The 27853-nt window shown below is 32.1% G+C and overlaps 1 protein-coding gene across 1 annotated transcript; it reads left to right on the top strand.

Annotated features, from left to right (window-relative positions):
• The first annotated feature begins 8093 nt into the window (after positions 1 to 8093).
• On the top strand, positions 8094 to 18212 carry LOC134841666 (uncharacterized). The gene is made up of 5 exons (XM_063857702.1): positions 8094 to 8192; positions 9375 to 9516; positions 9805 to 9983; positions 17767 to 17897; positions 18204 to 18212. Exons 1-5 carry the CDS (start codon positions 8156 to 8158, stop codon positions 18210 to 18212), a joined length of 498 nt encoding a protein of 165 aa, XP_063713772.1. The 5' UTR covers positions 8094 to 8155.
• The last annotated feature ends 9641 nt before the right edge of the window (positions 18213 to 27853 follow it).

Raw genomic sequence — 27853 nt, 5'->3', positions numbered from 1 at the left:
GTTGAGCAAAATGTATTGATATATTCCATTCCATCTCGTTGCAATTGAATTAATTGGATTCAATCAATTTTCCTCGAACGACTCGAGGGTTTTCTTAAATTATGCGCCTGATAATAAATTAAATTTTGTCAGTTACCTTCAAATGTGAAAATTACTCTTTTACTATGTGTTTACAGCAAATACTAAACACTAACCATTATAATATATTGTGGGCAGCTGAAGCTGTTCAGCCAGCGCAGCTGAAGCTGTTGACATGATGCTCTTCTTTTCTGCTAAAAAGCCCCACTACTTGACAGACTAGGGTAGATTTGCATCCACAGCACCTCCGATATAAAATACTGGTGGTTCCTTTAGTGGTTGACTCATTTCACTGCCTCTTGGCTAAACTTCGAATCAATCGCAAGCTTTTAAAGCTATGAAACGTTGAACTAATTCAAGTTATTACATAGACTGAATCATTCGCGAAAAGGTTGAGTTTTTCTAAGCAAGTTTTTCATCAAGCTATGAAACTTTAAATAATTTCAAGTTATTCCATAGACTGAATTGGTTCGCAAAAATTTTCAGTTTTTCTAAGCAAGCTGTAAAAGCTATGAAATGTTGAATTATTTCTAGTTATTTCATAGACTGAATCATTCGCGAAAATGTTGAGTTTTTCTAAGCAAGTTTTTCATCAAGCTATGAAACTTTAAATAATTTCAAGTTATTCCATAGACTGAATTGGTTCGCAAAAATTTTCAGTTTTTCTAAGCAAGCTGTAAAAGCTATGAAATGTTGAATTATTTCTAGTTATTTCATAGACTGAATCATTCGCGAAAATGTTGAGTTTTTCTAAGCAAGTTTTTCATCAAGCTATGAAACTTTAAATAATTTCAAGTTATTCCATAGACTGAATTGGTTCGCAAAAATTTTCAGTTTTTCTAAGCAAGCCGTAAAGCTATGAAACGTTGAACTATTTCAAGTTATTTCGTAGACTGAATTGGTTCACGAAAAATTTAGGTTTTTCCAAGCAAGCTTTTCAAGCTGAAACATTGAAACATTTCCATTTATTTCATAGAACGAACCGTTTTTCAAAGTTTCTTTCTTAGCATAGAGGTTGCTGTTTTTAATTGATTCGTTTCAGACTGAAAAGAATCTGTAAACGCAAAATTTTGGTTAATTGGGCAGGTAATGTCTAGCTATAAAGTTGAATCGAGTTCAGCTCGCTCTGATTATTGCTCTGAATGATTCCTAAAGTACTGATCTAAGCCTTTCTAAACGTTGCGCTCAATAGCCCCTTAAACATTAGGCCTGATGCTGAAAACGTGTAATTCATTTAATATATAAGATTTCACCGGTGTTTTTTTTGTAATGTTATGGTGGTTTGAAACATGGCGCTTTAGATGTTAGACAAAGCGCCTTAGAATTAAAAAATGTTCAGCATTAAAAACTATGTTTAAAAGCATATACGAAATAAGACTCCTCAATCGCATGTTTAATCATCTGATATCTGGGTAAGTAATAATTTTTGACTGTAAACATGAATATGAAAGTCGCTTAGCATCAAATTTGATTTCGAAAATTATGAATTTTCTCAGTTTTCCTCGTCACATTTCATTTTGGTCATCATGAAGGTCAATTTATGTCGTCTGCTATCTCTTTAACTATCGATTTTTGGCAAAAGACATTGAAATAAAAATTGATCAGCTTCGAAAACAATATTTAGAAAAATAGGTTTTTCATAATTTGTTTCATCAGTCGATGAATCTCTACCCTGTCCATCATCTGCTATCTTAACATAGTTGAATGTTCTGACCATGAAATTGGAGATAAAATCAATCATTGTTCAAAACTTTAGTTAAAAAATCATCATTTGTATTTTTCCTAAATATCGCAGAATAGCCCAGTAAAGAAAATTTTTATGAGGTAAGATATATAAAAAATGATAAAAAACAACTTCAGTGAATTTTCAGACACGAATACCCTCCCGCACCGAAGTTTCTCCGATTATTATCTTTTATCTGGCGGTTTTGTGGTCGAACCAAAAATTATTCTTTTAATAATCAATTATCTGGTGATTTTGTGGTCGCAGAGTAAAATAATCGATTATATGGAGAAAACAATCCATTAAAAAGCTTTATTTTTATGACGATTATGTTGGAATTATAATAGATTATAATAGATTATAATAGATTATAATAGATTATAATATAAACAAAATTGATAGACAACTAACCGATTTTATTGAAATTTTATGGTGATAGCAATAGTTTTTGTTGCAATTTTATGGCAGTTTTATGGCAAAAACAATAGATTTTTTTGCAATTTTATGGCAAAAACAATAGATTTTATTGCAATTTTATGGCAAAAACAATCAATTTTATTGCGATTTCATGGCGATTTCAGGGCAAAAAAAAATAGATTTTATTGAGATTATGTGGAGATAAAAATACATTTTAGTGGAATTACAAGGCAATATATTCTTGATGAAAATAATCTATTTTCTTTCTATTACAATAGAAAATGTTGCTTAAATTGGTTACACATAATCGATTATAATGGCAATCTTTTCGGCCACATTTTCTCAATATAATCTATTTTTATCCGAGAAACTTCGGTGCGGGCTGCAAATATCCCGATGCTGTTCTGTGAGGAAAATCAATTTATCGCTTTATCTATACTAGTCGAAAAAATTTATATTCCACTGTGAAAGACAAAATTGACGTGAATTCCCGGAGTAACTATGATCACTTGATAAGAGAAAACACTATCAAGAACATAGTTAATAAAAAATTATTTTGTGCTTCGTTTTGGAAGATATTATAGAATAGAAAATGCAGCAGAACATCTCGAAACAATTTTTTTGAGAAAAACTAGTCAAAACGTAATTAATAAGACCCAAATCGCTTTCGATTTCATTAGAAGAGATATCATAGACAATAAAACGTTGAGAAATATGTTTTTATGAGAGAATTTAACACGTTTTTAAAAGATTAATTTTTTTCTACTTTAATAGGAGAGATAACATATCTATAAAAACGTTGATGAATATGCGACGAATATGTTCGTCTGAGTGACTGGGACCACTTGAGCTATGACTTTCTAGTAAAATTTAAACGATCATTTTGAGGACAAAAAATTTTTAAAAAATGATTGAAAATATGAAATTAGTGACGGAAAAACACAAAAATTGAGGTTTTATTGATCATATTATAATGTTATGCTAATTTAAATAAAACTAATTGCGGGGTTAAATGAAGTTGGATATTTCAAAATAAAAGAGTGCTCTTTTTTCTGAGTGATCATCCTCTTTGAGCATTTAAACTCTTCATGCAGACGCACAAATTTGAAAAACAAATTTATATTATACGCATCAACTAAAAAATATGTACTCAAGAAAATGAAAGGAAAAATGTTATTTTTTTTAAATATAAAAATTGAATTAAATGATTCAATGCTATGCATTACAGTTTTGACAGGTGTTTTTGAACGCTCAATTGCGTTCATTATGATTTTTTTTCTAAAAGTCATAATTTAGACTAACAAGAAGCTGGTGCTAGCAATAATTTCAAATTTAAATTGATAATATTCAAAATCTGCTGGCTTCGTCCGATCTCATTTGTCGTGTTTATGATTAGGCAAAGCTGGTTAGCGTTTTTTTATTCATCCGAAAAAAATTTGCATTAAAAGTAAAACTAAAAATTGAATTGAAAGTTTTAAGACAAAATAAGAGAGCTTAAAAAGCTGGAGGTCATTAGTTCTTCATTCCTTTGGTTTGTTATAAGATCTATCAAAAATTAAAAAATATCTATCAAATATCTAAGGCTACAACATTAGGATTAGGTAACGAAGTTCCCGTAAATTGATGGGACTGAAAATTTGTTGGTTCTGTTTTTTGAAAAACTTAACAAAACATGTGTGCTCGGGCGGTTTTTTCTCTAGGCAAACTTTGACTTTATAACTAGCAATTTTTGCAAGACTTTCAAATGCCATCTAGAATGTTTTAGGACAAGAGCTCAAATTCAAAAAGACATATTACCTCTGATGCTTTTTGTAAAGTTATGGAGAATTGAAACCAGCCGGTTTGACAAATTTGTTTTAATCAATGCGCAATCATTTTCTATTAAAGCGTCAGCCGCCTCAGAAAACCCTACAGTTTGATTTTCACCAGCCTTCTAAGTGATTTAACCAGTCATTACTACATGCTAACTATATCACTTCGTAGATTAATAGCGCGTTTGACAAATATTTCAATAGAAAAAAAAAACAATTTTTTTGAAAGCTCATCAGTTTTGTAAATCCAATTTTTCTATTGACGTCAAAGAGTAGGTTACATATATTAGTGTTACAGGTGTTCTTGCTGTAGAAGCATTTTTGCAAAAAAAAAACAAGGATTTTGAATTAACGGGCTGACGTTAACTTTTTTGGAAGCTGATGCGCTGTACTTACACTCTATGCCGCTCTTAAAATACAAACAACAGAGCTGAAAAAATAGCTTGGTCCGGCATCTGAAAATGGTCGTATGTGTTTTGACGAAAAATGCATCAAAAGTTTTTGGTAGCATATACTAGAATGTTGGACAAATTTTACACACAATATAACTGCTATTGAGAATCCTCTGCATGGAGTTTAGCTGTGATTTCTTCCGAGATATTTGCTGAAACCATTTTTTTGTTGACTTTTGTTCTTTTTTATTCCAATCATCAGTGCAAAACTGTTGTCAATTGTTAACCAATTTTGGATACCGGACCATGCAACTCTTTCATTTCTGTAATTGCTATTTGTGGTGGCATAAATTGTAACTCAAGTCCTTTTTTGTTTGCGAGGATGTTTTCACAGCAAGAACACATATAAAACAAGTTATGATATTCTGGCTTACTTTTACCATCGGAACAAGATCTCCCAATTTCTGGCCCAGCTTAGTGATTTATAATAGTTTCATCTAGTTTTTATCAAAACTTGAAAAAAAGCAGAGAAAACCACAAAAACGACGAGAACACTCGGTTTTTTCTTTTTAAAACCAAAAATTGCAATTTCTACGTCCAGTGACTCTATAAGCAGAAGAGCTTAGCAGTAAAGACTGATTTACGCGCTCAGTTTATCTTGTGGCAAATGTAAGCGCAGTAAAGCTGAAGAACCGGCGGCCGCTTTTGCAAGTTCCACGTTTCTCACATGTTAAATTTTTTAATTCAACTAAGAAACGAGTCCTCTAAAAATAACCTAGTCCTCGGAAAAAAATGGCTACGCTCTCTACAATGACGTTCCATTAACTCCAAGTCTCACAAATTTCAAATTTTTAACTGTATCATCACTAGTATTTTGTAAAAGTTGAACTTTTGCGTTGTAAAAGTTGAGTTTATAAATCAGGGTTCGGTTTAAAAAACTTCAGGTCAGGGTTGCTGCTAATGACTGTTTATGTGTTATCGAAATCCCAAATAATTCAAAAAACAGCGTTACGACATAATGAAATGCTTTGAAAAGCAGCAATGTTGGAACAATAATTGGTTCAATAACCAAATGTTGCTCTGACAACTCTTGATAAGCTCTCATTTGGATCATTTATTTGAAAGCTCGGAACATCATGTTTACTGATATAATATTTATATTTCCTCGCAAAGAGTAAAAACAAATAAGTGGTTATAATGATGAACTTCCAACGTGCTGCTATACTCACAGCCAGTAAGTGGTATTTTTATAACTTTGTTTTATGGCCGATCTTTTTGTGCCGACTTTCGTAACGTTTTTTTGTAAAGTTATGGGGGTTTGAAGATGGCGATTGTGGCCAATTTGGGAAAATTAAAGCGCGATGTAATTCTCGCTATTAACACTTACGCGGAGATCTAATCCGGCTTAGAAATAGTTCCAAATGGGTTCAAAGAAGCTTATATGCCATAATTGATTTGTTAATAGGAGCAAAATTAAATAATAAATAAGCTGTGTGGTGGACGACTCTCAAAAGATTTTTTAAAAAAATTTAGTTTTATTTCAATACATTCAATTTTTTCATGCTATTGCTGCTCCATATTTCTTAAAAGACAGTCGAAACATTCAGGGCTTCGCCTTGATACGAGCAGTCTTGTTAAGTACTTTATTGTTCTGACGTTCGATACGAAAGTAACGGAATATTTGTGCTCGGGGTGGGTTTTTTTTTCAGACAAGTGTCGACGTTTTAACTAGCCATTTTTGACGGAATTTTTTTATATCATTCGAAAGCTATCATTCTCCTGAGCTTAAACTTGAAAAGATATTTCACCTGTGATTATTTTTTGTAAAAATATGGTGGTTTATAAGTTTCCATTTTGACCAATTTGGGACAATTAACGCGCGATATATTTCGCGCTATTAGCGCGTGAGCGAATATTTAATCCGTCTTAGAAATTGTTCCAAATTGGTTAAAAGAAGCTTATTTGCCATAATTGATTTCCTAAATGGCGTTTTGGTAGATGATTTTTTATTTTATTTTATTACAATTATTTTTTCTATGGTATTACTGCTCCATAGACCTTAAAAGACAGTCGGAACATTCAGTCGGAACTTTCAGTTATCCTAAAATTCAAGCTTTCATGTGAAATATCTTTTCGAATTTGTGCTCCAAGTTATGGAGAATTGAAACCAGCCGGTTTGACAAATTTGTTTTAATCAATGCGCAATCATTTTCTATTAAAGCGTCAGCCGCCTCAGAAAACCCTACAGTTTGATTTTCACCAGCCTTCTAAGTGATTTAACCAGTCATTACTACATGCTAACTATATCACTTCGTAGATTAATAGCGCGTTTGACAAATATTTCAATAGAAAAAAAAAACAATTTTTTTGAAAGCTCATCAGTTTTGTAAATCCAATTTTTCTATTGACGTCAAAGAGTAGGTTACATATATTAGTGTTACAGGTGTTCTTGCTGTAGAAGCATTTTTGCAAAAAAAAAACAAGGATTTTGAATTAACGGGCTGACGTTAACTTTTTTGGAAGCTGATGCGCTGTACTTACACTCTATGCCGCTCTTAAAATACAAACAACAGAGCTGAAAAAATAGCTTGGTCCGGCATCTGAAAATGGTCGTATGTGTTTTGACGAAAAATGCATCAAAAGTTTTTGGTAGCATATACTAGAATGTTGGACAAATTTTACACACAATATAACTGCTATTGAGAATCCTCTGCATGGAGTTTAGCTGTGATTTCTTCCGAGATATTTGCTGAAACCATTTTTTTGTTGACTTTTGTTCTTTTTTATTCCAATCATCAGTGCAAAACTGTTGTCAATTGTTAACCAATTTTGGATACCGGACCATGCAACTCTTTCATTTCTGTAATTGCTATTTGTGGTGGCATAAATTGTAACTCAAGTCCTTTTTTGTTTGCGAGGATGTTTTCACAGCAAGAACACATATAAAACAAGTTATGATATTCTGGCTTACTTTTACCATCGGAACAAGATCTCCCAATTTCTGGCCCAGCTTAGTGATTTATAATAGTTTCATCTAGTTTTTATCAAAACTTGAAAAAAAGCAGAGAAAACCACAAAAACGACGAGAACACTCGGTTTTTTCTTTTTAAAACCAAAAATTGCAATTTCTACGTCCAGTGACTCTATAAGCAGAAGAGCTTAGCAGTAAAGACTGATTTACGCGCTCAGTTTATCTTGTGGCAAATGTAAGCGCAGTAAAGCTGAAGAACCGGCGGCCGCTTTTGCAAGTTCCACGTTTCTCACATGTTAAATTTTTTAATTCAACTAAGAAACGAGTCCTCTAAAAATAACCTAGTCCTCGGAAAAAAATGGCTACGCTCTCTACAATGACGTTCCATTAACTCCAAGTCTCACAAATTTCAAATTTTTAACTGTATCATCACTAGTATTTTGTAAAAGTTGAACTTTTGCGTTGTAAAAGTTGAGTTTATAAATCAGGGTTCGGTTTAAAAAACTTCAGGTCAGGGTTGCTGCTAATGACTGTTTATGTGTTATCGAAATCCCAAATAATTCAAAAAACAGCGTTACGACATAATGAAATGCTTTGAAAAGCAGCAATGTTGGAACAATAATTGGTTCAATAACCAAATGTTGCTCTGACAACTCTTGATAAGCTCTCATTTGGATCATTTATTTGAAAGCTCGGAACATCATGTTTACTGATATAATATTTATATTTCCTCGCAAAGAGTAAAAACAAATAAGTGGTTATAATGATGAACTTCCAACGTGCTGCTATACTCACAGCCAGTAAGTGGTATTTTTATAACTTTGTTTTATGGCCGATCTTTTTGTGCCGACTTTCGTAACGTTTTTTTGTAAAGTTATGGGGGTTTGAAGATGGCGATTGTGGCCAATTTGGGAAAATTAAAGCGCGATGTAATTCTCGCTATTAACACTTACGCGGAGATCTAATCCGGCTTAGAAATAGTTCCAAATGGGTTCAAAGAAGCTTATATGCCATAATTGATTTGTTAATAGGAGCAAAATTAAATAATAAATAAGCTGTGTGGTGGACGACTCTCAAAAGATTTTTTAAAAAAATTTAGTTTTATTTCAATACATTCAATTTTTTCATGCTATTGCTGCTCCATATTTCTTAAAAGACAGTCGAAACATTCAGGGCTTCGCCTTGATACGAGCAGTCTTGTTAAGTACTTTATTGTTCTGACGTTCGATACGAAAGTAACGGAATATTTGTGCTCGGGGTGGGTTTTTTTTTCAGACAAGTGTCGACGTTTTAACTAGCCATTTTTGACGGAATTTTTTTATATCATTCGAAAGCTATCATTCTCCTGAGCTTAAACTTGAAAAGATATTTCACCTGTGATTATTTTTTGTAAAAATATGGTGGTTTATAAGTTTCCATTTTGACCAATTTGGGACAATTAACGCGCGATATATTTCGCGCTATTAGCGCGTGAGCGAATATTTAATCCGTCTTAGAAATTGTTCCAAATTGGTTAAAAGAAGCTTATTTGCCATAATTGATTTCCTAAATGGCGTTTTGGTAGATGATTTTTTATTTTATTTTATTACAATTATTTTTTCTATGGTATTACTGCTCCATAGACCTTAAAAGACAGTCGGAACATTCAGTCGGAACTTTCAGTTATCCTAAAATTCAAGCTTTCATGTGAAATATCTTTTCGAATTTGTGCTCAAATCATTGATATCTTAATGGTTCAATTTTTTTCGGTCAAACTGGTCATTTGCAAAATGTTCTGTCGAAATGACGAAATTGTTTTGAACAAAAGTCCACCCCAAACATATCTACTCCGTCATCAAAAACGGCAAAAAAAATCAAATCTGATTTTAACAATAAGGTACATGTGTATTTTGCTAGCGAAATAAGTTCACCTGTGTTATATCTACATTACCAAGTTCTTCCCCTCTCTCCTTGGATGAAACAAAATTTGTCAAAAGTTTCAGCCTTTTTGTCCTGTGAGGTATATTGCTCTTTATTCACGCCTAATGAGTACTTAACAACTGAAGTCACCGAAGGTTGGGAGTCGCTAGTGTTCAGAATTTCAAATTCAATCAGTCTACGGGGATCTGCATGTGCAAGATTCAGGTGAAACATCTAGCATCAAAACCGTTCGGATATGCCTCCCGTTCCCGAAAAACTGGTTTGAGAGTAGTTTGTTCTTTAAAAAATATCACAGCAATGTCTTCACACTTTAATTGCTTCTCGATGTAGATATCTCTCTTTCTCTCTCTCAAAAGTTTAGTTTCAAAAAAAAACTTTATTAAAAAAAAACAACTTTTGATCCTATTTGATGATTTTTTGCCTCATTTTTTTCAATAAGTAAATTGATGCCATGTTTTAAAAAGAATGATCTGTAAATCATCTGCTTTTCAGTCAATGGTACTGTCTGGATGCATACCATACTCCAGAACCACAGGCGTATGGAGGCCCACCCATACCAGATATATCTAACCGATCTCGCCTTCTGGATCCACATGCGGCCACGGCTTGGTTCGAACTGTTGATACGGGAAAAATGGGTGGATATCAACATGGTCAACTTTATGAATCCACGTAATTGTTTAACGGATTTCGCCTGTGTTGACAAACACCCTGATTAATCGTTCTAAAATTTTCATCATTGTCTTAGTTTTCAAAACTGACGAAATGCGTCTGAGCTTACTACCGTCTCAAATTTAAACACAAAGTGCCCTTTTTACGTACCTAACCGTACCTAAACGTACCTAGCCGATACTCAAACTCGGAATTGCTCCAACCAAGCTCTTTTCAAAAGCAGCCAGTCGTTATATACAAATCAATCAACGAAAAAAATCAAGAAAGCCAAATCAAGGTTCTCCATTCCTAGTCCAATATAAATTTTATTATGCACAGCTATCGCATCCAATGTCACTTGTCAGTAGCTATGAACATAAAGCCGAAAATACAGCAGAAAAAGTCATTTATTCTGGAAACTTAGTATTGATAACATTATTGTTCCGGTTTCGTAACGAAAGTAACGGAATAGTTGTGCTCGGGGTGGTTTTTTTTCTTCAGACAAATTTCGACTTTTTATACAGCCATTTTTGACGACATTTTTTAAAATCACTCTTAGGCTAATGTTATCCTGAGCTTAAATTTGGAAAGTTATTTCACCTGTGATCATTTTTTGGGCGGTTTAAAATTTGCCATTTTGGCCAATTTGGGACAATTAACGCGCGATATATTTCGCGCTGGTAACGCGTAAGCGGAAACTTAATCCGTTTTAGAAACCGTTCCAAATTGATTGAAAGAAGCTTGTTTGCCATAATTGATTTAATGCAATAAGCAAAATCTATTCTTTAGTACTTTATATGGCGTATGGGGTGATGATTTCTTGAAAAATTTTCAAATTTTTTAGATTTTTTTTTTTCAATTTTTTTTTATTAAATTTACTTTTTCATGTACTGCTCCATAAACCTTAAAAGGCATTCGGAACATTCAGGGCTTCACCTTGATACGAGCAGTCTTGTTCCGTTTGATTTGCAGTTCAGTTCAATCGAAGTCTGTTTTCTTGAGTAGTCTTTTCTTTCATATTAAGGCCAAAACTAGGCTGTATCTCATACAGCTGACCAAAGTTAACTCATGCTACTCATTAATTACTCATAATTTGCCCTAGTCTTTGTGGAATGCGAATACTACAAGACTTCTTGGGGGAAAAATCTTGCTAAGAAACCATGGAAATACATTCTTGCTATCATTCCTGCTGATTGTTAAGACTTTCGATGAAAAAGTAACGGAATATGTGTGCTCAGGCTGTTTTTTTTTTGTTCAGACAAATTTCGACTTTTTATTTAGCCATTTTCGACAAAATTTTTTGATATCATTGAAAAGCTATTGGTATCCTGAGTTAAAATTAGAAAAAATGTTTTACCTGTGACGATTTTTCGTAAAGTTATGGGGTTTAAAGATTGCCATTTTGGCCAACTGTGGACAATTAACGCGCTATATATTTCGCGCTATTAACGCGTAAGCGGGGAGTTAATCCGTCTTAGAAATTGTTCCAAATGGTTGAATGAAACATATTTGCCATAATTGATTTGTTACAAGGAGCGAAATCTATCCTTTTGTACTTTATATGGTGTGTGAGAGAATAATTTTCAACAAAAATTTCAAATTTTAGAAGAAAAAAATTCATTTTGTTTTAATTTATTTAAATTTTCAAAGTTATTGATGCTCCAAAAACCTAAAAGGCATTCGGAACATTCAGGGCTTCGCCCTGATATGAGCAGTCTTGTTCCGTTTGACTTGCAGTTGAGTTCAATCGAAGTGTGTTTTCTTGTGTTTTCTTTTATAATGATAGGCCAAAACTAGGCTTTAGCTCATACAGCCGACCAAAATAACTCATGGTACTCGTTAATTACACATAATTTGACCTAGCTCTTGTGGAATGCGAATACTACAAAATTTCTGTGAGAAATCTTGCGTCGTCTTGCGTAGAAAAATAAAGTAAATTTTCCAGCAAAGGGAATACATCTTGCTAAGAAACCATGGAAAAACATTCTCGCTATCATTCCTGCTAATTGTTAAAACTTTCGATACGAAAGTAACCGAATATTTGGGCCCGGGCTGCTTTTTTTTCTTCAGACAAATTTCCACTTTTGATTTAGCCATTTTTGACGAAATTTTTCAATATTATTCGAAAGCTATTGTTATCCTGAGCTAAAACTTGAAAAAAAATGTTTCCCCTGTGATCGTTTTTTGTAGAGTTATGGGGATTTAAGTATTGCCATTTCGGCAAAATTGGGACAATTAAAGCTCTATATATTTCGCGCTATTAAAGCGTAAGCGGGGAGTTAATCCGTCTTAGAAATTGTTCCAAATGGTTGAATGAAACATATTTGCCATAATTGATTTGTTACAAGGACCCAAATCTATCCTTTTGTACTTTATATGGCGTGTGAGAGAATAATTTTCAACAAAAATTTCAAATTTTAGAAGAAAAAAATTCATTTTGTTTTAATTTATTTAAATTTTCAAAGTTATTGATGCTCCAAAAACCTAAAAGGCATTCGGAACATTCAGGGCTTCGCCCTGATATGAGCAGTCTTGTTCCGTTTGACTTGCAGTTCAGTTCAATCGAAGTGTGTTTTCTTGTGTATTCTTTTCTTTCATAATGATAGGCCAAAACTAGGCTTTAGCTCATACAGCCGACCAAAATAACTCATGGTACTCGTTAATTACACATAATTTGCCCTAGCTCTTGTGGAATGCGAATACTACAAAATTTCTGTGAGAAATCTTGCGTCGTCTTGCGTAGAAAAATAAAGTGAATTTTCCAGCAAAGGGAATACATCTTGCTAAGAAACCATGGAAATACATTCTCGCTATCATTCCTGCTAATTGTTAAAACTTTCGATACGAAAGTAACCGAATATTTGGGCCCGGGCTGCTTTTTTTTCTTCAGACAAATTTCCACTTTTGATTTAGCCATTTTTGACGAAATTTTTCCATATTATTCGAAAGCTATTGTTATCCTGAGCTAAAATTTGATAAAAATTTATTTCCCCTGTGATCGTTTTTTGTAGAGTTATGGGGATTTAAATATTGCCATTTCGGCCAATTTGGGACAATTAAAGCTCTATATATTTCGCGCTATTAACGCGTGAGCGGAGAGTTAATCCGTCTTAGAAATTGTTCCAAGTTGATTGAAAGAAGTATATTTGCCATAATTGATTTGTTACAAGGAGCAAAATCTATCCTTTTGGACTTTATTTGGCGTGTGGAGGGATAATTTTTATAAAAAATTTCAAATTTTACAAGAAAAAAAATTTCATTTTGTTTTATTTTAGTTAAATTTTTGAAGTTATTACTGCTCCAAAAACCTTAAAAAGAAGTCGGAACATTCAGGGCTTCGCCTTGATACGAGCAGTCTTCTTCGCTTTTGTTCCTGATTTTGCGTTAATGTTTTCTTTGGTATACATTTTTGTCATGTTTAGTGCCTTAATATCCGAGAGGCAAAGAAAGTGAGGAAAACATCAGTTTGGATGTTTTTGGGTATTTCTAGGAACAATCTCTCATTTGAAAGCGTAAGATAGTTATTGAGCTCCCTCTTCACATTACAACATGGGCATGTCTAAAATATTTCACCAGAAACTTTGTAAAAAGAATAGCCCACGTCTGTTTGTCTATCAGACTGTATTGTTTTAAGTGAATCAATTATAGTAAACTTTGTTGCAAAAACCGTATCGCAATGACAATTCCCCTAGAAAACTGAATAAATCGTATGTTGGCCCCTTTTTTGTTGATAAATTTTCTTAAGTAAAAAGCTAAAATGATGAACCAGAAGAGGCGAAGTCGATTGGTTGATCTGTTTTTTTTGGACAAATGTGTACACATTGGCTAACAAGGAGAAAAAACATATTGAAGCTTTTTATTAATACCAGCAACTTTTTGAACAACATTGACTTTTGTAGATTTGAATCATTTTTGGCAAGTTTGAATCAGAGTTTTTAAATATTTTTTATATTATTTTCTCATACTGTCGGGAGTTTTTTTTTGTTTAAAAATCCCAGTAAAAAAATCTTATTCCAGGTGCGCTAAATAAAAATTATTGATCAACTTTGTAAGTTTGAAATTTTATTAATTTTTTCCTAAATCCATGAGGATTTTAAAAATTACCACCAGATTATTGAAAAAAATTTAGATGCCATATTAAATCGATAGTGCTGAAAAAAGCAGGGTGTTAATTTACGGGTAACCAGTTAATATTTTCCCTATAAGGCAGTTGAGAAGGGAGTAATGATGTTAAATTGAGTGCTAGTTCACGAAAATGGTGTATCAGGAAACCAAAAACTGATGAACGAGATAACTAAACCCGATTTCGAATTTCAATTTTTCATCACACGAATAGCATGCATGAGATAGTTTCAATTTTTGTTCCAACCGATTTAATTTTCTGAAGGTTTCAATTTTTCGTTGTTTGGGTAGTTCAGTCAAGTTTAATTTACAAATGTTCATAGTGTAACAAAGCGACTAGACGTTTTTCAAAGTTCAATCGCCTGAGCAGCTTGATCAAAATAACTTTGAATTTTGTGATCCGTTACAAGCTGTCAAAAAAATTCAAAACATTTATGTTATTGCTTATGTAGCTTGCCAAGGCTAATTTGAACTTCGATTCAAGCTATCAATTCCGTTGAAAATTTTCCACGAAATAAAGGATTTCTTATTTTGCTCGAGATAATTTTTTTTGTAGCAATCCGACAAAAATGTAAAATTTTGTCTAAAACTAAGCTTAAGCAGCTTGCCTGGAAGATTTTTAAAATTCACGAACTATTTCAAGCTATCATAACAATGTAAATGATTTCTGATTTTTTCTTCAGCTATGAAATTTGTCAAATATGACTATAAATTTCTCAAACATTTCATGCTAGCAAAGTAACTAATTTGAAATAGTTCAAAACTTTGTGGAATTTACCTCAAGCCAGCTATTCAAGCGATTAGTCTTTCATTTATTCCAAAAGGCGTTCAAACTTGAATCGTTTAATGAGAACTTAAAATGTATCATTTGTTTTAAGCTATCATATAGTTGTTAGAGTTGTTGAAATTTGTTTTATAGCTTGCTTGAGAAAATTCGAGTTTAAAATTTTCATTAACCGATTCAAGTTTGAACGCTTTTAGAAATAATTGAAAGATTAATAGCTTGAGTAGCTGGCTTGAGGTAAATGCAACATTTGCCATTTGCAAACAGGTTAAGGTTATCAAAACAACTTGATACTCTTTTAAATCTTTCGAGTAGCCTCTTAATTTAAGGTGATTTTTTCCAACTTGTTCAGGTTGTCATTTCAACCTAAAAAAACTACAAAGTTTGAATTACAGGTTTATCATAAGTTAACATTTTTGTCAAACTGATTAAATTATCAAATTAATCCAAAAATGTCAAAATTTTGTATCTTGAATAGTTTTTCTAACATCTGTTTAAATTATTGCAAACCAATCCTTGCTATTAAAACGAATTGAAGTTTGACTTGCAGTTCAGTTCAATCGAAGTGTGTTTTCTTGTGTATTCTTTTCTTTCATAATGATAGGCCAAAACTAGGCTTTAGCTCATACAGCCGACCAAAATAACTCATGGTACTCGTTAATTACACATAATTTGACCTAGCTCTTGTGGAATGCGAATACTACAAAATTTCTGTGAGAAATCTTGCGTCGTCTTGCGTAGAAAAATAAAGTGAATTTTCCAGCAAAGGGAATACATCTTGCTAAGAAACCATGGAAATACAATCTCGCTATCATTCCTGCTAATTGTTAAAACTTTCGATACGAAAGTAACCGAATATTTGGGCCCGGGCTGCTTTTTTTTCTTCAGACAAATTTCCACTTTTGATTTAGCCATTTTTGACGAAATTTTTCAATATTATTCGAAAGCTATTGTTATCCTGAGCTAAAATTTGAAAAAAAATATTTCCCCTGTGATCGTTTTTTGTAGAGTTATGGGGATTTAAATATTGCCATTTCGGCCAATTTGGGACAATTAAAGCTCTATATATTTCGCGCTATTAACGCGTAAGCGGGGAGTTAATCCGTCTTAGAAATTGTTCCAAATGGTTGAATGAAACATATTTGCCATAATTGATTTGTTACAAGGAGTCAAATCTATCCTTTTGTACTTTATATGGCGTGTGAGAGAATACTTTTCAACAAAAATTTCAAATTTTAGAAGAAAAAAATTCATTTTGTTTTAATTTATTTAAATTTTCAAAGTTATTGATGCTCCAAAAACCTCAAAGGCATTCGGAACATTCAGGGCTTCGCCCTGATATGAGCAGTCTTGTTCCGTTTGACTTGCAGTTCATTCAATCGAAGTGTGTTTTCTTGTGTATTCTTTTCTTTCATAATGATAGGCCAAAACTAGGCTTTAGCTCATACAGCCGACCAAAATAACTCATGGTACTCGTTAATTACACATAATTTGCCCTAGCTCTTGTGGAATGCGAATACTACAAAATTTCTGTGAGAAATCTTGCGTCGTCTTGCGTAGAAAAATAAAGTGAATTTTCCAGCAAAGGGAATACATCTTGCTAAGAAACCATGTATATACATTCTCGCTATCATTCCTGCTAATTGTTAAAACTTTCGATACGAAAGTAACCGAATATTTGGGCCCGGGCTGCTTTTTTTTCTTCAGACAAATTTCCACTTTCGATTTAGCCATTTTTGACGAAATTTTTCAATATTATTCGAAAGCTATTGTTATCCTGAGCTAAAATTTGATAAAAAATATTTCCCCTGTGATCGTTTTTTGTAGAGTTATGGGGATTTAAATATTGCCATTTTGGCCAATTTGGGACAATTAAAGCTCTATATATTTCGCGCTATTAACGCGTGAGCGGAGAGTTAATCCGTCTTAGAAATTGTTCCAAGTTGATTGAAAGAAGTATATTTGCCATAATTGATTTGTTACAAGGAGCAAAATCTATCCTTTTGGACTTTATTTGGCGTGTGGAGGGATAATTTTTATAAAAAATTTCAAATTTTACAAGAAAAAAAATTTCATTTTGTTTTATTTTAGTTAAATTTTTGAAGTTATTACTGCTCCAAAAACCTTAAAAAGAAGTCGGAACATTCAGGGCTTCGCCTTGATACGAGCAGTCTTCTTCGCTTTTGTTCCTGATTTTGCGTTAATGTTTTCTTTGGTATACATTTTTGTCATGTTTAGTGCCTTAATATCCGAGAGGCAAAGAAAGTGAGGAAAACATCAGTTTGGATGTTTTTGGGTATTTCTAGGAACAATCTCTCATTTGAAAGCGTAAGATAGTTATTGAGCTCCCTCTTCACATTACAACATGGGCATGTCTAAAATATTTCACCAGAAACTTTGTAAAAAGAATAGCCCACGTCTGTTTGTCTATCAGACTGTATTGTTTTAAGTGAATCAATTATAGTAAACTTTGTTGCAAAAACCGTATCGCAATGACAATTCTCCCTAGAAAACTGAATAAATCGTATGTTGGCCCCTTTTTTGTTGATAAATTTTCTTAAGTAAAAAGCTAAAATGATGAACCAGAAGAGGCGAAGTCGATTGGTTGATCTGTTTTTTTTTTGGACAAATGTGTACACATTGGCTAACAAGGAGAAAAAACATATTGAAGCTTTTTATTAATACCTCAAACTAGGTTATGAAAATTTAAAATTGCCATTTTTTTGACAATGCCTCGACCTCAAGTTCCAAAATTTGGCCTTTTTGCATTTTTTAAATGACTAAATGGTGCCGAGAACTAAAATATGCTTCGAATAGCTAGTTTTCTTCCCTCATGCCAATGTTTTAATGTTTTAATGTTTTAATTGTATTTACTTCCAGCATGAATCTTTATTCTAGGTGACTGCTGCTCTCACCAGGTCAAAAAGTACTTGCTATTCGGACTCCTACATAAGATGATGAACCCTGACACATACATGGCCAAGCTGACAGACTACAAAAGTGAAAGCAAACCACTCAACTTTTTAATGGTAAGATCCAAAAGTTTCATAAGTTCAACAAAATCAGCCTACTAAGCATTCGAAACTTCCAATATAATCATGATCTCGTTTCAGTATTAGAACAACCCTACGAAAAAATGAAAATAGCTTTTAAGACTTTTCTGATGTTTTATCAGAAAAATTGTTCAGCAACTTTTTGAACAACATTGACTTTTGTAGATTTGAATCATTTTTGGCAAGTTTGAATCAGAGTTTTTAAATATTTTTTATATTATTTTCTCATACTGTCGGGAGTTTTTTTTGTTTAAAAATCCCAGTAAAAAAATCTTATTCCAGGTGCGATAAATAAAAATTATTGATCAACTTTGTAAGTTTGAAATTTTATTAATTTTTTCCTAAATCTATGAGGATTTTAAAAATTACCACCAGATTATTGAAAAAAATTTAGATGCCATATTAAATCGATAGTGCTGAAAAAAGCAGGGTGTTAATTTACGGTTAACCAGTTAATATTTTCCCTATAAGGCAGTTGAGAAGGGAGTAATGATGTTAAATTGAGTGCTAGTTCACGAAAATGGTGTATCAGGAAACCAAAAACTGATGAACGAGATAACTAAACCCGATTTCGAATTTCAATTTTTCATCACACGAATAGCATGCATGAGATAGTTTCAATTTTTGTTCCAACCGATTTAATTTTCTGAAGGTTTCAATTTTTCGTTGTTTGGGTAGTTCAGTCAAGTTTAATTTACAAATGTTCATAGTGTAACAAAGCGACTAGACGTTTTTCAAAGTTCAATCGCCTGAGCAGCTTGATCAAAATAACTTTGAATTTTGTGATCCGTTACAAGCTGTCAAAAAAATTCAAAACATTTATGTTATTGCTTATGTAGCTTGCCAAGGCTAATTTGAACTTCGATTCAAGCTATCAATTCCGTTGAAAATTTTCCACGAAATAAAGGATTTCTTATTTTGCTCGAGATAATTTTTTTTGTAGCAATCCGACAAAAAATGTAAAATTTTGTCTAAAACTAAGCTTAAGCAGCTTGCCTGGAAGATTTTTAAAATTTACGAACTATTTCAAGCTATCATAACAATGTAAATGACTTCTGATTTTTTCTTCAGCTAGGCAATTTGTCAAATATGACTATAAATTTCTCAAACATTTCATGCTAGCAAAGTAACTAATTTGAAATAGTTCAAAACTTTGTGGAATTTACCTCAAGCCAGCTATTCAAGCGATTAGTCTTTCATTTATTCCAAAAGGCGTTCAAACTTGAATCGTTTAATGAGAACTTAAAATGTATCATTTGTGTTAAGCTATCATATAGTTGTTAGAGTTGTTGAAATTTGTTTTATAGCTTGCTTGAGAAAATTCGAGTTTAAAATTTTCATTAACCGATTCAAGTTTGAACGCTTTTAGAAATAATTGAAAGATTAATAGCTTGAGTAGCTGGCTTGAGGTAAATGCAACATTTGCCATTTGCAAACAGGTTAAGGTTATCAAAACAACTTGATACTCTTTTAAATCTTTCGAGTAGCCTCTTAATTTAAGGTGATTTTTTCCAACTTGTTCAGGTTGTCATTTCAACCTAAAAAACTACAAAGTTTGAATTACAGGTTTATCATAAGTTAACATTTTTGTCAAAGTGATTAAATTATCAAGTTAATCCAAAAATGTCAAAATTTTGTATCTTGAATAGTTTTTCTAACATCTGTTTAAATTATTGCAAACCAATCCTTGCTATTAAAACGAATTGAAGTCTATCGTGTATTGAAACGAATTTTCTCCTAGCGCTAATAGCTTGCTCGAACCAATTTCAAGCTCTCTAGTTTCAACCATTTCAAGCTCTCACCACCATCACTTGCATCATTTTAAAATATCATCAATTGAATAGATAGACCAAGATAAATTGATTTCAGTTCAGGTGAAACAATTCAAGCAGTCAAACAGCATGATAGGTTTCTTTCATCGCTTGAGATAACACTAAAATTTTGCAAGCCAGCACAAGCTATCAAATCAATTTTAAAATTTTCCAAATGTCGCAGGAAATTTCCAAATTCAAGATGTTGTAGTCTTCAATTTGATGATAAATGAAATTGTTTTCATTTGATAGCCAAAAATTGTCATTTTTGCAAAATAAAATACGAAATTTTTAATTGAATACACTTTTTAAACGTTTTGTGCAAAGTTTCGGGAGATTATGGTCTGTTGTTTTGTTTTAGTTCTGTTTGAAATCCAACCAACCCCTATTGGAGTTCCATGAATAAAAATAGATTATAATTGACTTTCCTTGTCAGTGTCCACAAAAGGGAAAAACAAATCGATTGTAATAAATTAAAAATGAATTATAAAATTACTATTTTTCGAAGGCAACAAAATCATTTTCTCATCCACCATTATCGATTTTTTCCGTTATGAAGACACTGACAATGCAACTTAATTATAATCGATTTTTTTCCACTTTAGTGGGATGCGAATTTCAACGCACATAAAGTTTTTTCTACGTTTTAAATTAAAGTTTTTTACGTTGGTTACTTGTTGTTGTGATTGAGTTCATTATGATAACTTCAATTTCTTGTTAACCTAATCAAGTAGGAAAAACTAATTTGAATTTTTCTATTTCGGTTAATCCACTTGCTTCGAACATCTTTTGTTTTTGCGAACCAATTCAAGCTGCCACGAAAATTGAAATATTTATGAGTTTGATTGAGTACTGTAATTATAGCAGTTTGTCACCATCTTTTTTGCTGCAAAAAATTTGATTTCATCCTTTTCACGGCAAAAAAATAAACAGAAAAAGTTCAAAGTTTTGTTGGTTGAGCAGCTCTACCAATATGATTTATTTTTTCCTTCGATACAATTCAAGCTAACAAATTAGAATAAAATTTTCTGTTACTACTTTGTTAAACCCATTGAAATTAACTACGCCAATTCCGAATGAGAGTTCTTTTGAAAAGGCGGCCTGAATTTTTTTTTTGTGAATCAGTTCACGCTACCAAAACAAGCGGATATTTTATTCAATTGTTTGAGTAGTCTGTTTTAAATAACTTTAATTTTAACTAACAGCTTTCAAGTTTTAAGCCAACTTAAAAACTTAAAGAAAGTCATTGAAAAAGTAGCTTTTTAAAAGATAATTTTGCGATTCTGTCCGAGCTAAAGCAACCACTGAAACTTTCTAGTGGCAGATTTTTCTAATGATAAGTTCTATGCTTTTCTGTCGGCAAAGTAATTCAGAACTTTACCACAAATTTTGATCGTCTGAGCAACTTATTATGGTGAGTTTTGTTTTTGTTTTGCATCTTATTTCAATTTATCAAATACACTGCAATTTCCAACAATGCGTGAGTAGCATGTTTGAAATGAATTACTTTAACTGACTAGAAATTTTTAATGCCGACTAGAATTTTAAATTTTTCATCGTTCGATGAGCTGGCCTAATCCAAGGTTATCGAAACAATTTTAAATGATTCCGTCTTTGCTTGGAAATTTTTCTTAAAATGATTTACTTTATTTAAAATAAACTGAAAAAAAATCATAATTTAATCTGTTCAATATTTGCTAAAGTCAACTTTAATTTTTTGCAAGCCTACTGCTAATATCATAAAAAACATTATCGATTAAATGAGCAGTCTTGTGATGATAACTATCGTTTTGCTGAAAAACTTAAGCTATTCGAAAAACAGTAAAACTTCATTTTTTAACTGCTAGAGAATTTTGGCTTGAACATCTTCATTTTTTGCGAAACAATGATTGTGCTCTACTGACTCGCTCTTGCTTAATCTAAGTTTTAGCAATTCTATTCCAGATGAAAACAGTTTTTCCGATGTTTCATCGATGACCAGTTTTCTAAAGGAAATACTTTTAAGAAACAAGTTATGCTGACAAAATAACCTAACGCATTTCAACCATCGCTTGTTTAGAGTAACTTCTTTTTTAGATAGTACTGGATTGCTTAAAATAACTCTATTTATTTTTTCTGTGAAAGATTTTGATCTATCAAAAAAACTTCAGATACTACAAAATTCCATTGCTTGTGTTATTTGTTTAAAACACCTTAATTTTTTCAAGCTTCATCAAAGATTCAATTTTTTTCAATCGGTTCAACAGATGAACTATAATAATTTCAGGACAATATCAATCTCTCACACAGCTACAAACGTGTTTGCTCACAGAAACTTGATGCTAGTCATGTCAAATGTTATCATAGTACGATCACATGCTAGATGTTATTATAGATCATAGTCGATCTGGTTCTAGAAATGAAAAGATGTTTTGTATCGACAGACATAAATTGCTGATTAAATGATTATCAATTGCTTATAAAAAGCTGAACAACCGTCTTAAAAAGCAAAATAGTGTTGGGTAATAAGGTTTCTTTACAAAAACTTAAATAAAAATAAAACAAAGCTTTAGAATCTTACCTCTGTCAATTCTAGAATAGAGAACCTTTCATAACTTTTTTATCAAGAAAATAATTAATAAAAAAAGGAAAAAAGTTGAACTCGAATGTGCGAGTAGCAAAAAAAATTCAGAAGGTTCACGTTTATGTATTTGTTAGCGAAATTTTAGTTACCTGTAGTCTAAAAATTGGTCTTTTCCCTTTTCTTCATACTCTTGATGAAATTGATTTTTGTTAACAATTGAAACTTTAGCATAACAAAAATAGAAAAAAAATAAAATCTCAGGGCAATTATCAGTTTTGCAGCTGACTTACCTGGTGAAAAAATCATATTCTAATGCAAGGATTTCCAAACAACTGGAGTTTTCTTTCCGCATTGTCTGTTTTTCAAGACAAGACAGTAAACCAGTCAACAAATCAGGCGACATACTTGTTTTCTTTATTTGTGTTTTCAGAAAACAAACTGAGTCCAATCTTGAAAGAAGTGATTAAGCCCAACTGATATTTAAAAAACTTTAAGTTAAGCTTTAAGTGCAGAATTTGCAATATTATAACTCAACCCCTTTTAAGAAGGTAATTGTTCGTTGCACAAATTTTCAATCATATCAGTCTATGTCTTTTGATATGTGAAATTTGATTACTTATCAAAAATCTAATCTTTGATATGTAACCAAAATAGCTACGCTTAAATTTTAAACAATAAAATATACTAAAATGAAATGATGATTTTGATTCTTCCTTTAAAAACATGCCCATTTGTTTATTTTCGTTTCATTTTAGCACAAAACTTTCAACCGTATTTCTATTTAATTCCTAGAAATCATTACAACTTTGTTTTAATCATCGTTGCTTTGATGCTTGTGTTAATTGTCATCTTCGAAACTAGATTGAAATCATGTTGCTGGAGTTTTGCTCAATATTTTTCGACAATTGTATAAACAAGGAAGCTTACCTTGCTCCTTCCTAAGCTGGCCATTTTGTGTAGTTTAAGAAACAGCTTCCAATTTTTTACCGGTTGGCAGTCAGTTGCTAAACATCAAAACACATTTTTTCAGTGTTTCACATAATCTGATGATGGAAGAATGTTGTTTCTTACGCAAAAAAAAAGATTAGCACCTTTTATGAAGAATGTAGTTCCGAATGGTTTAACTAATTTGACCAATTAGGTAGAAAACTCAAACTCACCACTGTGAAAAACACAAATTTTGTGCTTTACTCAGCCATCGATTTCAGAAGTTAGTTGCTTCCTCTTGTACTGGGGCATTGTCAATGTTAGACATAGCTTCAAAGCAAACAGTGCTTTTTGTCAACGTAATTGAGGTTTTTTGGCATAGTTTAGAAGAAAAGATAAAATGAAAGTAAATAAAGAGAGTTAAAAAGCTATCAAATGCAATAGTTTTTTACTATGATTTTTCTTTTTCTCTATTGCGAACTGCAAAGAGTATCTGTTGGTTCACAAAGTCGTTGATATTTTGACAGAAAGGATACTTTTTGTTTTCGATTATTATTGCTCGATCACAAAAACCTTAATAATTTTTGGGGTAAAATTTGATCTATCAAAGAAAAAATGACCAGTTTCAACGCTAGCATAAAAGTAATCAAATTAAATTAAGATGTTTTAATCAATCACGCCATTCTTTTTCAGTGCAGGGCAAAATAATCCTAAACAAGAATATTTAAAGTGCGTTCAAGTCTTTCAATTTTTAAAGATATATCTCTCTTTTATGAGTTATTGATTAATGCTTCTAAATGATGAAATTGGCAATCATTGAAAAGATGCCTATTCTATAGCAAGGAAATGAATTTATGGCAAAATAATTTTCTCCATTGACTGGGCAATTTTTTCAAGTGCTACCAAATTGGTAAATCTGGGCAGAAAGAAGAAAAAATTAACATTCAGCGCACAGTTTTGTTCCGAAGGTATTCAGATGTTGAATGGTGATATGCCTGCCCGTTCTTATACTTAAAAAGTATTTTTCGGAAACTGGCCACCATTGTTGAGGAGCAAGCTTGATTGAATTCTTGAAGAATACATATAGCCATCATTTGTTTTCGAAGTTAAAAATTAAATAGTACTACTGTATGAAAAAGAAGCTAGATCTGGCACCAAAAAATTGCATAAATCTACGACGGATTGGCTTGAAATGTTCGTTTTTGTTTATACTAAAAGCGAATGAGATTCAGATTTTTTGTTGTAGTTTTATGCCTAACGAAATTCAAAATTTCCAAACTAGATCCTTTATGTTGATCAGAAGAAACTGGAAAGCAATGAAAGCGTTAGCCTCAAATGGTTGGCGATTTTTTAATGGGTAGTTGATACCTCAAAAATTTCAGTTGGAAACTTATTGTAATAAGTTAAAAGCTATCAAAAAATTTTTGTCGGATTTTCTATTCATAAATACTTCTGATTTTAATTAAACTTGACACTTTTTTTTTTCTCTTTGAGCTCCTAGGTATAGGCAGTTTTTTGTCGCTTTTTTATTGCAAGTTTTTATATAAGAGTAGCGCTAGAGATTCCGTTGAACGAATTGTTAATTTAAAGTAGAACAGAGAAATTGTTTTTCTTCTGTACTTTACAGGTACCCTTTTTCATCTAATTTGAACTACCGTAGCTAGCTTGAGAATAGATTACTAATAAAAAATCAAAAAAAAATTTGAGACATTTCGGTTTTTCAATTAGAATAGAAATCACTCGCACGTTCTTAATGAATCGTTATAACCTAGAGGTAAAGAGAAAAAAAATGGGTGAAAGGTCACAAGATTTAAAGTTATATACAACAGCAACCAAGTCTTCGATTTTTTTAAATAGTTATCATTCAACAGAACCCGATGCGCTAATAATATACCAGGAGCTCAAACTGAAATTTTTTTCGCGTCACTTATATTTCAACCATATTTCAACCTCAGGTGGATTTATGACTGTAGCTCAGTCAATCATGGGGAAAAAACAATTTTCCATTGCTATCAAAGATAATAAACTTGGGTTGAAACTGCTGATGTATCAACTAGCCAATCAAAGATTGTAGCAAGCTCTTTTAGCCGAACGCAACCATTGCCTTGGAGACAATTTTATTGCCATCGAGTTGCACATAGAGGAACTAGTGAGGTATTTTAGAGTTTTTACAGTAAAAATTATTTAAAAAAACAAACTAGCACAAATCAATTGAAAGATAATCTCGTCTCCCAAAAGTTTTGAAAATCAAATGTATTTATATTCAAAAAGACGGCCGAACAAAAAATTCGACCGAACCTGCGGTAGAATTATGCAAACAGTGTTGGTGATAAATTTAGCTTCTTTTTCATGGTACAATTTAAATTATGCCCATGAAAAAGCAAGATTGTGGCTATGTGTAGCCTTCAAGACTACATGACTTTCGCTAGTCAACAATGGATCCAATTTGAATTTTTATCCGCCGATGATAAAAAACGGGCAGGCATATTACCATCCATTCATTATTTGAATGTTTCTGGAGCAAAATTGTCCTTGAAAACTTTCGTTTCTCAGTCTGCTCGTGAGTTATCAATTTCATACTAATTGATAGAACAAGAAGTTTGTGAGACCTGGTGAGCCAATTTAACCCATTTTTTAGATCTAAAATTTTTGAGATTAACCTCCGGTAAATGTGTCTACCTATTGGAAGGGGAAAACTTCTTTGCCATAATTTCTTTCCATTGCAACAAAACAGGCATTTAATCATTGTAGTGTTTGTTAAAGTTTGCCATTAAAAAAGCAAGTTCAATAGCTCGCGAAGTGAAATTTAAGGAAAAGAACTAGAAACATCTTTTCTTAGGACAATGTTCTGCTTGGCGATGGATATCAATTTCGTGCTTTTTTACTATATTAAAATTGAACGCAATCATGTACTTGGTAAGACATTTGACTTTTCGCCAAATCAAAAAAATTGATGCTTTAAAAAAACTTCCTGTCTAAATCAAGGAGCAATCATTGTTCAAAACACAAACGCTCATTACTCTCAAATTATCAATAAACCTGTGAATCAACATGTCAAAAACAATTAATTTGAAATCCTGAAGAAAAAGAAGAAAAATATTTCATTCTCAAGTATCACAGTTTACTAGGGTAGATTTTTCATTCTCCTTAATTACTCTCCGTTACTAATTCTTTTCAAAAAGTCCTCAGTTATATTGACAAAAGCTGCATTTGTTCTGAATTAGGGTCTAACAAAGACACTACCACAATACGTGAGGAAGCAATTTCTAAAACCAATGGCTGATCAAGTCTAAAAAATTTCACTATTCTTCACCGTGCGGGTTTGTGTAAGCCACAAAAAAACCATGCTCAAAAAGTTCTTGAAAAACAGGTCAAAACCATCTTCTGTGGAACTACACAAATTACCAACACTTACGTTGAGTACAACGCCATGTTCGTCCATAAGCTTGTACCGAAAAACATTGATGCAAATAGTTGCGCAATGAAGTTCAGCTATGAGTGCAAACCGATAAAAAACGGATGATTTTTTGTTAAAGTATACGAAGCTAAATTCAGAACAAAAGCAGCAAGCAATACTTCAGTGCATTTACGATTGTTGGAAGGAACAACCAAACCCGGACAACTTGGTTGCAATACATAATCGATGTTTGCAAAAACCACAAAAATTAGGACAGGGAGTATCAATATAAGGTTCAAGTTACCTTCTACGACTCAATTTTATTCTAAAAAAAGGTAAAGTTTTTTTTACAGAATTAAAGGAGAAAACAATACAGCGCATATTTTGCAAAGAAAATGAAAGGCATTTTCTGACTTTTGAGTATAATTTCATTGTATAAAAATTTAGGTCTAACATTTTTTATCAATTAATTGCATATTTTGATACCAATGAAAATGTATGAATGTCAGTCAAATAACTATCTACCTGAAAAAGGAAGAGAGTTGACTTATTGAAAAAATACGAGTACGAGACTAACGTAAAGTTTAACCTAATTTTTTAAGGTTTTTTTGATAATCAGTCTTTTTGAAATCTTTTTTTTTTCTTTCAAAATTGGACTCAATTTTTACTCCTGCTTCCGGCGTGATTTGTGAAAACAAGTTTTTTTTCAGTTAGTGGACTGATTTATTCTCTAGCCTTGAAAAACGGACATCGCAGCAACAAAGCGCCAGTCTTATCACAAACCTTACAAAAAACTTAGATAAAATTTAGAGTGTTTAGATTAGTAGGACAGTTGGGAAACTGATAAATTACTTTCATCTTTTAAAACTAATGATTTTTTAAGCTAAAGACTGAGTAGATTGAAAATGTCAATTTGATCAAGTTTTTTAAAAAGGAGAAGTAGAAATCCAAGGTCTAGACTGGAGGTGCCAATTTGTAATTTGTCATAGCAAAAAAACTAAGAAGTAAATCATTTTTTATACTTCGGAATAATTGTTTTCCCCACTTGCTCATTTGAGCTGAAACATTTTTTTTTCAATAAAAAGTTCGTCCTTATACTAAATATTACCTTTGAAAAACTTAATCTTCCAGAAACGACATAGGTAAGACACTAATGTTGATTGAAAATCCCAACTCGCTTGAAAACCATAACTCGTTTGAAAGTGCACAAATTCAATTACTTGCTAAAAAAAAC

The sequence above is a fragment of the Symsagittifera roscoffensis genome, chromosome 3 (genome assembly GCF_963678635.1).
Source record: "Symsagittifera roscoffensis chromosome 3, txSymRosc1.1, whole genome shotgun sequence".
NCBI lineage: Eukaryota > Metazoa > Xenacoelomorpha > Acoela > Convolutidae > Symsagittifera > Symsagittifera roscoffensis.
Note: the sequence above shows the minus strand (reverse complement) of the source record. Positions and strands in the feature narration are given on the sequence as shown.